Raw genomic sequence first — 14,022 nt, forward strand, 5'->3', positions numbered from 1 at the left:
AATAATGTATTTCATTTATTTTATACCATTTTTCATGGAGTTTAAAACGAGTCATAGTTATTATGTTAGTTAATATCATGCCATCTGTCTACACCAGAAGACTGGCATTGCCTTTTCAAAAAATGACAGAGAAATGACAAAAAAAAATAACATTTTCATTTACCATGATGCTCAGCAGATGTGATATCCTGAGTCCCCGTTTCTTGCCCTGCGATTGTCTCACCTATATTTTGGCAGGGGGGCACTTGAATAAAAAAAGAATAGTAAAACAGATGCAGAAAGGTTTGGCTTCTTATACTAAACTTCTCAGAAAGTGCAGATTATCTTACATTGCTATATGCTTTAAGCAGCCTCTTTGGGAAGAAGTGCCTTTGAGCAATTCAGCAAGTTGGTATTTTGTGGCATCATTTAATCCCTTATGTTCCTTACTTTAACCAATCTCATCTGGAAAAAAAAGCCTTAACTAAGATTGATCTAATACAGTTTGAGGGAGGGGCATATGTCCAGGGTAAAGCAACCCATTTATTTACTTATTGAATGTTTGCAAGTGCCAGACATGTGCTAGGAACCCAATGATGACTGGCACACAGTCCCGGCTCTCAAGGATCTCCTGGCCTACTGGGAACTCAGGCCAGTAGACTGGTCATTACCACGGAGGGTGACCAGTACTATAATGGGAGTAAGCAGAGTATTCTTAGGAAGCCACGTTGTTCAGCTTGGGGGAAAAGAAAAGATTTGCTGGGAAAATAGAAATAAATCATGTCATGATGCCTACGTAATGGTTAGTCAGATGATGAGAGAGGCAAAGAGAATACAAGAAAGAGAGCACGTCTTGGTTGAAGAATTACAGGAAGTTGTAGTGTCGCTAAAGCACAGATTCAAGGGGCCACAGTTGGGTGGTATGGTGGAATGAGGCTCCAGGGCTGTGCTGTCCAATATGGTAGCCAATAGCCACAGGTGGCGATTTAAATTTCATTTCAAATCAATTAACAGTCAATAAAATTAGAAATGCAGTCCCTGAATGACACTAGCCATATTTAAAGAGCTCAATAGCCACTGTGGCTACTGCGTTGCACGTGCAGATATAGAATATTTTCATCATCACAGAAGTTCTGTTGGATGGTGCTTCTGTAGAGGTAGACAGGGGCCAATCAGCAACCAACTCTGGATGAACTCTGAATGACACGCAAAGGTACTTGGAGCTTATACTGAGAACAGTAAGATGCCATTGAAGTGTGTGTGTGTGTGTGTTTATATTTATTGATTGATTTTGAGAGAGAGGGAGCACATGCATATTGGTGGGGAGGGGCAGAGAGAGAGAATCACAAGCAGGCTCTGAGCTGTCAGTGCAGAGCCCAAAGTGGGGCTTGATTTCATGAATCATGAGATCATGAACCTGAGCTGAAATCAAGAGTTGGACCCTTAACCGACTGAGCCACCCAGGTGCTCCACAACTGAAATGTTTTATACAGGAGAGTAGAATGATCACATTTATTTATTAAAAGTCACTCTGTGGGGCATAAAAGGAATTAGAGAGAAGCAAGACTTAGAGTTCGACCAGTGCATAGAGAGACTCTTTCATTCATTACAGAAAGAGATGATGAGGGGCTAGAATAGATGGCATAGTAAGGAAGTGTATGGAGTCTAGAAATATTAAGAAAGAGAATCAGCAGGACTTACAGTTTAGATGTGGAGGGTGAGGAAGGCAGAGGTTAATGTTCATCCTTGCTTGGGCAGCTGGCTAATGATGGCACCATTAACCTCGACAGGGAACAAGGGAGAAGGAATAGATCTGGAGAAGAGAGATGATAAATTCAGCTTTGTTCTTGAATTTGAAGTCAACAATGAGGCATCCAAGTGAGCTCACAGAAGGCATTTCGGAAGTCAGATCTGAAGGTCAGGGGACAAATCTGGGCTGGAGATAAAGATTTTTAAGCCAACACTGCATGGATGACATTTGAAGCCCAAGGAGTAGGTGAGATCTCTGAGGGAGAGAGTATGGAATGAGATGCTAAGAAGGCCAAAGACTGAACACTGAGTGAGGAGACCAGCCTTGGAAGAGGTGCCCAGAAAAGCAGCTGGTGAGGCAAAAAGAGAACGAGGAAACTGTATGGGATTCAAGTAAAGAGGATATTTCAGGAAAAAGGAGTGATCATCATGTCAAGTGCTGTAGAGATGTCCTCTCTGTAATCCCTGTGCCATTTTAAAATGTCTACCTCATATCAGACATACAGTAAAACCTTGGTTTGTGAACATAATTTGTTCCAGAAACATGCTGGTAATCCAAAGTGCTTGTATATCAAAGTGAATTTCAAGAACCATTGGTTCAGTTGTGATCATGTGACGTTCAGTGTCACATACTACTCGCGTTGCAAGGCATCGATTGTTTATCAAGTTAAAATTTATTAGAAATGTTTGCTCATCTGCAGAACACTCGCAGAACAAGTTAATTGCAATCCAAGGCTTTACTGTATTTGTAACCACTCTTATTCTCTGTACTTCTCTAAGCACACTGGAAGTACACACTAAGTCTTCTATATTTTCATGTTCATTTTTCCCAGAGTAGGTCTTGCATATAGAAGGTGCTCTTTTGTTAGTCGTCTAATTATTTTCCAGCCTTAAAATTTGAGGCTTTTATTGGACTTAAATATATATAAAGTGTGTATCCTTTTCATGTGTTTTCCTCTTACATCATTTTCTCTGATTGAATGAAAATGTCTTAGTTCCTGGTGAGGGTAAGGTCACGATAAACTCATAACTTAGTAAAATCTCATGTTTTCAGGAAATTTTTCAAATTGGGGGGGAGGGGACAATTCCCTCTGAAACAGAAGAAACAGAACTAAGATGGATGTGTTTTCATAAAAAATTTTTATTATGATCATTTACACCAGTTCCTTGATAAGCATATAAATGTAAACTTTTATCATTGGCATTGTTTCACATATGACTTATCCAAATTCAGAGTTAATATTGTCATTTGAGTGTACCGGTAGTGAGAAAATTTTATTATATTCACAGAATATACATACACGTGCATTCAAAATGGGTCCCTCGTTAAGCCAGTGGTATAGACACTGTCCCATTGGCCCTGCTTCTGCTCCGCAGATGTATATTGGAATCAGTAATGTCGTCCACATGCTCCTCGCTCTTCTTTTCCTTCAGGCTATTGATGAATCTGAGGGTAATTTCATCCCACTCCTCTGGCAAGAGCATCAGCAGAAACCCAATGCAGATGATGATCGTAGCGGCCAGGCGGACAACATTGAATATCACCTCCTGCTTCAGGAGATCCACAGCTAGGGAAGAAAAATCAAGCTGCAGTTTATGACTGTTTCGAAGCTTCTTTGAGAGCAAATGACCAAAGTCGTTGCTATTTCTAGAAATTTCTTTCTTTAATTTTTTAAAATTTGATGGGGGGGGAGGTGAGGGGCAGAGAGAGAGAGAGAGAGAGAATCTTAAGCAGGTTCCATACTGAATTCAGAGTGCAATGAGAGGCTTGATTCCACGACCCTGCGATTATGACCTGAGCCAAAATCAAGAGTCGGACACTCAACCGACTAAGCCCCCGCCCCAAGGTGCACCAACTACTTCTAGAAATTTCTGAAGTCTCCCTTGTTCTTTCAAGCTCGTCTTTCCTTTCTCTATATCATATTGTTCCCTTTGTTTGCATTCTGTTCCTTCTCTCTAAATCAGACTCATCTTTCAAGGCTCATGTCATCTCATTTAATTACAATTCTGCAGTTTTTATTTCTTGAAACTTTTCTTCTGTGTCCCTTCACACTTCTCCAGTTTCATTGGCCGCTGAAGATTTTTTCAAATGAGCAAAGCTTTTTAATATATACGCCTTTACACATGCTGTTCTTAAAAATTTTTAATTGAGGTGGAATTCCTATCAATTAAAATTAACTATTTTTTTTAAAGCTTACTTATTTACTTTGAGAAGAGAAAGAGAGGGAGAGAGAGCGTGCATGTGCGTGAGCATCTGTGAGGTGGAGGGGGATCAAAGAAGGAGAGGCAGAATCCCAAGCAGGCTCCACACTGTCAGCACAGAACCTGATGTGGGGCTTGATCTCACAAAGCATGAGATCATGACCTGAGCTGAGATCAAGAGTCAGATGCTCAACTGACTGAGCCACCCAAGCACCCCTAAAATTAACTGTTTTATTTTATTTTATTATTTTATTTTTATTCATGTTTGAAAGAGAGCACAAGCAGGGGTGGGGTGGAAAGAGAGGGGGACACAGAATCAGAAGCAGGCTCCAGGCTTCGAGCTGTCAGCACAGAGCCCAGCGTGGGGCTCGAACCCACGTACCGCGAGATCATGACCTGAGCCAAAGTCGACGCTCAACCGACTGAGCCACCCAGGCGCCCCTAAAATTAACTATTTTAAAATGAATTTAGTGGTATTTTGTACATTCACAATGTTGTACAACCACCACCTTCATCTGGTTCCAAAACATCTCCATCACTTCAAAGTAAAACCCGTTAAGGGGTGCCTGGGTGGCTCAGTGGGTTAAGCGTTCGACTTCGGCTCAGGTCATGATCTCTCAGTTTGTGGGTTGGAGCCCTGCCTCGGGCTCTGTGCTGACAGCTCAGAGCCTGGGGCCTGCTTCCGATTCAGTGTCTCCCTCTCTTTCTGCCCCTCCCCCGCTTCTGCTCTGTCTCTATCAAAAGTAAATAAACGTAAAAAAAGAAATTAGAATCCGTTACCCATTTGTTTTGGGAATGGGAATCTGCTGTCTGTTTGGGAATCTGCTGTTTGTTTCCATGGATTTCCCCATTTTAGGGATTTCGTATAAAGGCATCATACCATATGTGGCTTTTTGTGTGTGGTTTCTTTCACTTAACGTGAAGTTTTTGAGGTTCAACCATGTGGTAGCATGTATCCATACTTCGTGCCCTTTTATGGTTGAATGATGCCCCATTGTATCACAACTTGCTTATCAATTCATCTGTTGATGGACGTTTGGGTGCTTTCACCTTTTGGCCATTGCGAGTATGCTGCAATGACCATTCATTTACAAGCATATTTTTGAGTCCCTGTTTTCAGTTTTTCGGCACACATAGCTAGCAGCGGAATTGTCAGTCATACATGTTGTGCTTTGTACAAGCAATGCCCTTTCCTTCTCATATCCACACCATCCAGCTAATCTCTCCATTAGCTCTCCCTTTTGGCTTCTTGAAGGAAGCTGGCTGGATGCCTTTCCTGGGTGCTCTCAGAGCATGCATTACATACATTCCTCTATCAAAGCAATTCTGTCTCTACATCATATCTACTCAATTCCTTTTGTCTCCCTCTCTCCACCACATGGTCTTGAAAGCAGACAGTGTGTCTTATTCAGGATCTATCACCAGCATTAGGCACAGTTCCTGGAACATCCTAAGTGCTCAGCGATGCTTTATTGAATGAATGAATCCCTGGATGAATGAATGATCTTCCATGATAACTCCACTCCTTTCTGATATTTCTTTCCTCTGAATATCTTATAGTCCCAACAGTCTGTCTCACACAATTTGGCACTTACTAACAAATGGTACGTGGAGTTGTAAGTTATTTCATACATATCGGTCTTACTTTCCAAATTCAGTGAAAGTTCCTTTGGGAATGTCCAGGGTGTTTTGTTGTTGTTGTTGTTTCTTTTACAGTCTTGCACATAGTAAGTGCTCAGTGAACACTTGCTGATTGTCCTGGGGGCAAAGAAAGCTGGGTACCCGAGACTTGGAAAAATAGAATTTTACAGTTGGAAGGACTGTACAGTCTTCCAAATCACTCACTTTCATTACTTGTTCCACTGACAGCTTTCACTAAAAGATTACTCTGGAAAAACAGCTTCTCTTCTCATCCCTGAAGTGAGTCAAATTGCCTTTTCATGTATCTGTTCCAGAGGGCCATCTGCTCTGCCCCCAGGAGAAGCTTCTGCAGCTCCCCATGGATAGTCTGATGGGGAGCCAACACCCTGTACATTTCCTACACTTTCATTAGTGACGTTTACTTGAGAGTCCTATGCTGGGATGCCTTTTGTTTCCATAGGACTTCCTCTAAAAATACCACAAAATTAGGTTGTCAGGGAGATTACATGAAACCCAAATGATACATTTGGTGTTTAATTCTAAAAGCACGACCAAGAAAAAACAGTGTTTATAGCTGCAAATTTTAAATCTGCTGCATAGTTATTCTGTTGTCTGCCACCTTCATGATATTTAAAAACATCTTCTCAGGCAAAGGACATAATTCACAATTGCTCGAAGAAACAACTCGGGGTGTAAAAGGAACGTGAGCAGAGACTTATTTGCACATGTCAAATCACGCCAGTACCTGCATTTCCAGGAACGCTGAGCACTGTCCCAATGGAGATCAGGATTGGGTATGTCAGCACCACGCCGACATTTACCAGGATGTTGAAGGCTGTAAAATAATGGAGGATACAGAGGATGAAAGGAAATTGACACGCTGGGCTCTTTCCTTAACATAATAGAACCGATGTTTTTGCTAAACGTGCCTTCTAAACTTGTCCTCACCTTTGGTCAATTAATCCTCTAATTTGGGAGATGGATGTAGGAGTTTCTCGATTGAAGTAGTCCTATTCTTTTTTCTCCTCTGCCACCTTGGCTGCCTGATCTCTTGCCACTTGGCTGGCAAAGGGTGTGCGAAGCAATTGCAAAGCAGTGAAATAACCAATTCACTCCACCGCTTATTAGCACTATAAAGGTAGGTTGGGGCCAGCCAGAGGTTGAAAGCAGACTACTGATTGAAGTTTGGGCTTTCTCCCTTTAATGCTTTGCTCTATTATGCCATATTCCTGGATAACTAACAGGCTCTAGTGTTACTACCTAAAGGAAGATCTATCCAAGGATGGCCTATGCTGTTTTGTTCCCTCTCTCTTGCAGTGGGCATCACGCAGGCAAACAAAAGTGTATTCTGTGTAATGCACAGAACCTCAGGGACCCTTTCCGCATCCCAATTTGTGCACAGACTACCCAGGGGCAGGTCTGCAGAACCAAAGGAAGGTATAACTAGATACATTTAATTAATATCTTTGGGTCCTTTTAGTAAAATATAAAATCGGTTAAAATAATCCTCTACCTCCCACAAAAATGATCAAAACTCTAGGTTTTCAAAAGAAAAACAATGATAAGCCACATAGAACTGTTTTCATAGATTTCAATCCGGTGTTTGTTTTAGGGTTGAGAGAGGTGAGTGTTAACAACTACAAATTTGTCCTCAGTTCAGAGAGATCTCTATGTAACTGACTCAACCATGTTGCCTGTATCTCTATAGAACCAGAGATGGTTCTAGAGCCACTCCAGTCAGGACAGTGTTTACTCTTCCATTGCTATCTATAATGCTTGCTTTAATTAAACCCACTAACTTGGTTCTCTGGAGTCACTTGGTAGTTAGAGACAGTGGGTTTGACTTTCATAAAACTTGGACTCCTTCATAGCTACCATACAAGAGTAGTGGCAGTCAAGGCGGAGGACCTTCCTATGTTAATAACTGCTCCTCCTTCCTGGCATAGCCACAATGGGAATGACTATTCCAGTACCTCCACTCTCTCCTCAGACTCGGGGAATAAAATATAGCACATTCTAGCAGGTCAGGAATTAGTTAAATTCTACACAGACGCTGCTGAACTCCTGAACTGCAATTTTTTTTTGGCTGAACTGGATATTTCAGCAGATTGAAAGTATTGGTATTTGGGTGAGAACTGAGTCCTGCTCACTCAGCAAGAAGGAGGTGGTTTCACCAAAATGCGTGGTCTGTTTCTAATTTGTTCTTTAGGTAGCACACTTACTTTTCTGCCACCCTAAGGACAAGAATATATAAGTCAGTATGTTATCTGCAGCACGGGGCCCAGCCCGAGTTTAAGTGGGACTCAGACGTATCAGGTAAATTTGGGTGAAGGCATTCCCTGGCAGATAGGCCCAACTGTGAGAAGGAAGGAGGCACAGTGAGCCTAGGCGAATAAAAGCTGTAGTTACGGGCAATGTGGACGGGTCAGAGGACCACCTGCTGTTCGTCCAGCCCAGCTCCAACCAGGTCATATCTGGTTACTATGGAGAAGAGAGGGATCGAAACAAAAACTTAAGAACAGGAGCCGGGTGGCTCAATCAGTTAAGCATCTTGATTTCGGCGCAGCTCATGATCTCACAGTTCATGAGTTCAAGCCCTGCATCTGGCTCTGCGCTGACAGTGCGGAGCCTGCTTGGGATTCATTCATTCTCTCCCCCTCCCCATCTCTCTCTCTCTCTGTCTTTCTGCCCCAACCCCGCTCATGCTGTCTCTCTCTCAAAATAAGTGAACTTTTTTTTTTTTTTAAAGAAGAAGAACAGAATCAGTGAAGTTTGTAAAACACCTGGGGTGTGTAACACTGTCAGGAGAGAGGCTATCGCCTCATTTTGTCATAGAGCAGCTTTGGCACAGGGAGGACTGCAGGGCACTGGGGAAGGGCTGGGTGGAGCAGCTCTAGTTCCGGGTGATGCTCTACCCCGTGGAGTCTGGAGACCATGCTGCTTGGTGGAGACCTGGTATCCTGCCGGCCTGGGTGATACCCAGCCTGGACGGGCTTGTGTAGAAGCATGTGTTAGACATGCCAAGGGATATGTGTTGGTGAAGGGCAACTTGGCAGCAAGCTGGAGATATGTGTACACAGCTGGGGCCAAGAGTCAGTGAAATTTAGATTATGACTGTTCCCAGCTAGATTGTTTTGGGCCGGGAAATTATCTCGGCACTTTTAATTAGGATGCTTGGGTCTTATGGGAACACTGCTATTGATTTCTACTTAATTTAGCAGAGGTTATGGAAGGTCATAACTCCACATTTTTGGACTTCAGAAGTAAAATTCAAAGGACCAACATGACTGATCGTTCTCTTATCTAAGACCTCCCCTTAGGGGCCTGGGCCAAAGTAGACCCAGTGTCTATGTGGGAATGAAAACCAGGTCATGTTTGTCTCCTGGGAGTTATAGTGCTGCTTCAGATTTTGTCACCTTGACAAAGAAGGTCAGCTGAGGGTTGGCAGATGTCCTGCAGGTCAAGTGCGGTGGGTCAGTGGGGACTAGATGGAGGGGGCTGTCCTTAGGAAGGGTGAGGAGAGAGGAGCAGGATGAAAGCGATTTGGTTCTGAGTAAGGGGACACTGAGTCATTTAGCAGTTGCTGTTGTTCAACTGCTTGGGGCGGGAAGAGCAGGCTTGTTATTTTTCAGGTTCCTCTTAAGTCCAGTGACAGAAGCAACACAGCTAGAAAGTGGGAGCCCCCTGGTTGCTCAGGTGAAGCAGACCACCTTGAGTTTGGGGAGTTTTGAGAGAGAACATTACAAAGTTCAAGTCAATTGGCCATTGACTAGGCACAGCCTCCTTAGCAGGGAGACCAAGTCTAATTCTGCCTTCTCCTCTTGCCTGCTGAGGGCTTCCGATCTCAAATTCATTCTCCACACACAGCCAGCCTGTGTGTGACTAAAATGTAGATGTGCGCCTGTCACCTCTGCTTAAAGACCATTAAGTGGATTTTAAATCTACTCCCCTCAATAGCTTTCCAGGCCCTTCATGACCTGCTTCCTTCCAGATGTCATCTTCTTCCTTCCTCCCCATTCTTCCTGTACTTGGTGCGTCAGCCATTTTGATCCATTCTGAGTTCCTTGAATACACCATCTGTTCTTTCCCTCTGCCTGATGCACCGTGATCCACCTGGGACACGGTAACATCATACAATATATCATGAAGGATGGACAAGGCTGCTTTAAGACCAGTGGTGATCAGAGCGCCCTGGGCCTCCAGCTCACGTCTTAACCCATGGGAGGTATACCGGTTGAACAGCTCTGATCTAATCAAGCAATAGCCTGCAGAGGACCTTCTAACCATTAACCAACCTTAGATAAATTTGGAAAATAGAGGACAAAGGCTCCCAAGGGAATAACCCTATTATGATCATTCATCTATCCAAGGAAAGGTCAAGTGACATAGGGAATGGAAGGCAAAACCTGGAGCCACTTACCCAGCCACAGCCCGGCCATCCCACAGAGATAGCCCCACGGCAGAGCTGCAAATGAGGACCAATGTTCCACCTTGGTGAAATACAGGACGACCGGGGTGAAAGAGATGAAGATTAAATTGAAGAAACCCAACGTGGAGACAAAGTGTGCCGCTTCACCAAAGTTGGCACTTCCGAGAAACATCTTAAACAAAACCTGGATTGGGAGAGAAACCCCTTAGCCACACAGTTAGAGACTTCGCCAGAGCAGAAAGGCAAGTTCTACACAGTGAGCTAACCAGCCCAGAGTTTACCCTCTATTTCTCCTTATCCCACCACCTCCATGGCACAAAATGGACTGTGAATAAGTGATTAAAATGCCCTGCAGTCTTCACATGAAACAGCAAATGCCATAAAATGAACTCCTCGTGCTGTTGGAAACTGCTGCAAGTCCTGTACTCTGTTAGCACCACCCTCAGTTACGGGTATAGGGTGAATGGTAAATAAGAGCGCACAGGAGCCCAGGAGAATCTAGGATTGAGATGCCATCAATTCTTCCCGTCAGGCATGGGATGCATTTTACCCTTATTTCGACAGATACTGAAAACTAAATTAGACAGAGAGAGCCTGTCATTATGTTGTTGAGAGAATAATAATGGTGCCTTGGATTTATAAGCACTTTCCTCTCTGAGCTTAAAACACGTGCACAAATACTGTGTTTATTCTCCAGATTAAAACTATTTTTTTTTTTCTGGATATAAATCTGTGTACAGGGGAAGAAGATAGCAAGGAGATGTCAATGGCTACCATCAAGTTATGTTGGGCTGAGGAGGGGCTGGGCCTCTAGTCCATACTTCCTGACTTTATAACCCTTCTGCTTCCTATGTGAATCCTCAAACAATGTCAAATGGAGCAGATCTTTCCGATGGTGCCCATATGGTTTTATGCATGTCAGCATATATTACCACTCCCAGAACGAACACCCCTGTAGCATGGTCAGGAGAATTGTCTCCATGAGATAGCCATCCCAGTGACACCGCAATTCCAGGCATGCTTTTAATGTCAACTGGACTTATTATTTTTGCTCATGAGAGACTTAAGAGGACTTGACCACGTGCTGTTCTTTGGTCACATCAGACACCTCAGTGGGGTCTCAGTTGGGGGCAAGTTAGACGCCAATGGCAATTGAGTGAAAACTTGTCAAGCTTGTCACAGAATCAGTGGGCCAGGAAATGTCAATATGGAAATAGACTCCGTGTCTTCAGAGCCGCGGTGTTGGCAAATAATCAGAACAGGCATCCAGGAGGGATGCAAAGGGCGTTTTCTGCTTTTCACAGAGAATCTTCTCATTGAAACACCAAGAGAGGTGAAAGTGGAACAGTGCTTTAGCTACAACCCGAAAGCAGGCTCTGACAAGTGGAGCTTTGGGGATAACCTTTTAGATCTGCTCTCTCAGTCCTTGCTTCTGAAGTCAGGGGCAATGACTATAATAGATTTTCCACGGATGGCAGGCGGCTCCAGTGGAGAAGGAGTGGTAAGTACATAGTGCAGACCAGGAGTATCCATCAGAGAGGAAAGGACGTCCTTCATTTCGCTAATAACCGGAGTTCCTGTGGCTTGGGGTTAATACATGGCAGTCGACTCTCAAGTGACAGCTTGTTTGTTCCTTTTAACACCTCATTGGAGTTAAAATAAGGACAGTGGTAGTTAAAGTAAAGAAATTTAAGAGCAGAATGGTCTTTCTCAGCCCCCGCTGCAACCAGTTGATTTCTGAGGGGCAGAGGCAGGGAGCATGGGCTTTGGAGGTGGCCAGTGGGAATTTAAATCTTGCTATCACTTGCCATCTGTATGGCCTTGGGCAAGTTATTTAATCTTTTTATTATTATTATTTATTTATTTTTATCTTTTATTTTTTTAAACTTACATCCAAATTAGTCAGCATATAGTGCAACAATGATTTCACGAGTACTCCTGAAATCAAGTTATTTAATCTTTTAAACCTCCGTTTCCTCATCTGGAAAGTGGGGATAAGTACCTGTGGCTCACAAGGGTGAGTTAACACAGGTGAAAATTTCTGGCAAGTACTCAGTAAATGGTACTTATTCTTATTTAAGCCACATTTCCCCCCCCTCTAGCCAAGATTTTCTTTGTCCTGCCTTCTTTTATGACTTAAGTCTAAGCTATGACTACACAAAAAAGTGCACGACATACCTTGTATAATGCAGACGTAGAGGCTGAACCCACTGCAAAGGCCACTCCTATGATCGAATCAGTGTGGAAATTATCTGCATATGCCATCATGACGATGCCGGTAATGGCCATTATTGCGGCAACTATCTGTCAAATAGAATGCAAAGGAATTAAAAAAAATTGATGCCTCCATATCTCAGAGCAAGCCATTGAAGACTTCATGAGAGTTGCTAAATGCCTCCTCAAACCCAATTACCTCTTGTACGTCGCTGTTTCAATGCAAGAAGGGTCAGTATTAACAAGAAATCAGTATGCTCCTGAGACATCCAGGCAGAGAATATAAAAGCTGCTCCCATTCTAATTAAGGGTTAGTAATTTTAGTGTAATTTTTTTGCTCAACTTCCCAGAGATTAATATCCGTGTTGGCGAAATGAATTTCACAGGAAATCACTCCAGAGCATTTTCGTCTATACTGTATGCTTTTTCTTCAAAACAATTCAGCATACATTTTAATCAGCTCCTTGGATCAATGCATGGTTTTGAAGATCGACACATAACCAGGACTTGATTAGGGAGACCTAACATTGATGCAGCTAAGAGGCAAAATTTAAGCCACGGGGCGGGGAGCGGGGGGGAAAGGAAAGCAAATCATCTCTTATAGTGATTTACAAGGAGTGGGCAGAGTTTTCACTGGTACTTGGAATGTCAAAGGGAGACTAGTTCTTTCTTCTTTTTACGTGCAAATTAAACCACAAAAAAGATAATTTCATCTCATTACTCTAGATCATTAACCGCACAAATTTGATTGAAATCATAATGGCACGATATTTCGATAGGATGCTTGAAATATTCAAAACAGGAGTCCACTCCCTTAGTGAAATGCTGATTTACATCTGTTTCTTAAATGATCTTGAACTGATTCTGCTGGAAAACATTTCAAAGGTATAGTAAACAGTAAAATAACAGGCCCTGGAATAGGAAACAATACGTCATTTCCTTGTGAAATAGTCTCACTCACTTTTAAATCAAGATGCAACTTTGCGAGAAATTTATAGGTTACGTGGCAGTTAATTTTGTTAGGTTTCAGTTCTGAGTATTCCCAAGTAAATCAATTCCTCCGTAGATAGCTTTTCCACGTATGTGGGGTTTTTTTGGCCCTTCTGAATATTAGTGAATTATTTATTTGCAACAAAATGTAGATCTTCAACATGTAACCATAGACTTGCTCCAGGCCAGCGCGGAGTATGGTGGCGATGACACGTTATCGTTTAGATGATGCTAAAGCAATTCTTTTGTTAATGACCACGAGAAGCAAGTGCACTGTTGGTTTCAGACCTAGCTTCATACTAAAGCATCTTTTATGAAAAACAGCAGGAGTACTTGAGAACAGACGCTGACATGTCAGCAGTGAAAAACCGTCTTCATAAAGCGTTTTTCCGGGAGGCTGCTTGATGGGAGGCGTTTCTCTTGCTGAGTGAATATCGTATTCTCTAAAGCTCCCAGGCATGTGTTCTAGTAAGACCATGCCTCAAACTATAGGGAATAGAATCTAATACACACACCATGAGATGTCAAGGAAATTTTCCAAACAAGAAGTAATAGACTCATAAATAAACATGGTGTAGGGGTTATCTAGACTTAGAAATTGTGTGAGGGTTATCATTTTCTTTGATTTGGGGATTTATAGTTCAGCCAAGGACTTGCAACAATCCTTTGGGCAGTCTGATTTCAGACAAATGAAAAGTCATGTTAGACACTGGCATTTTGTTTTTGTTTGTGTGTTTAAATAATATTCATGGGTCGAAGTCTTCAGGTGCACAAGTAGATTTCCCTCATAAGACTGAATTTGCAAGACAATAAATCTG

General features: G+C 42.7%; 1 protein-coding gene across 2 annotated transcripts in view; it reads right to left on the bottom strand.

The window, feature by feature from the left end:
• Positions 1 to 2,859: 2,859 nt before the first annotated feature.
• Positions 2,860 to 14,022, bottom strand: part of SLC35F4 (solute carrier family 35 member F4) — a 300,953-nt gene continuing 289,790 nt past the window's right edge. For both annotated transcript variants that reach the window (XM_030319199.1, XM_030319200.1), the window contains 4 exons: positions 12,179 to 12,304; positions 9,992 to 10,184; positions 6,317 to 6,406; positions 2,860 to 3,296 (listed from right to left, as the gene is read on the bottom strand). In XM_030319199.1, coding sequence (XP_030175059.1) covers positions 3,055 to 3,296; positions 6,317 to 6,406; positions 9,992 to 10,184; positions 12,179 to 12,304 — 651 coding nt within the window. In that variant the 3' untranslated portion in view covers positions 2,860 to 3,054. The remainder of the gene's footprint in view (positions 3,297 to 6,316; positions 6,407 to 9,991; positions 10,185 to 12,178; positions 12,305 to 14,022) is intronic.

Source organism: Lynx canadensis, chromosome B3, assembly GCF_007474595.2.
Source record: "Lynx canadensis isolate LIC74 chromosome B3, mLynCan4.pri.v2, whole genome shotgun sequence".
In the NCBI taxonomy this organism is placed as follows: Eukaryota; Metazoa; Chordata; class Mammalia; order Carnivora; family Felidae; genus Lynx; species Lynx canadensis.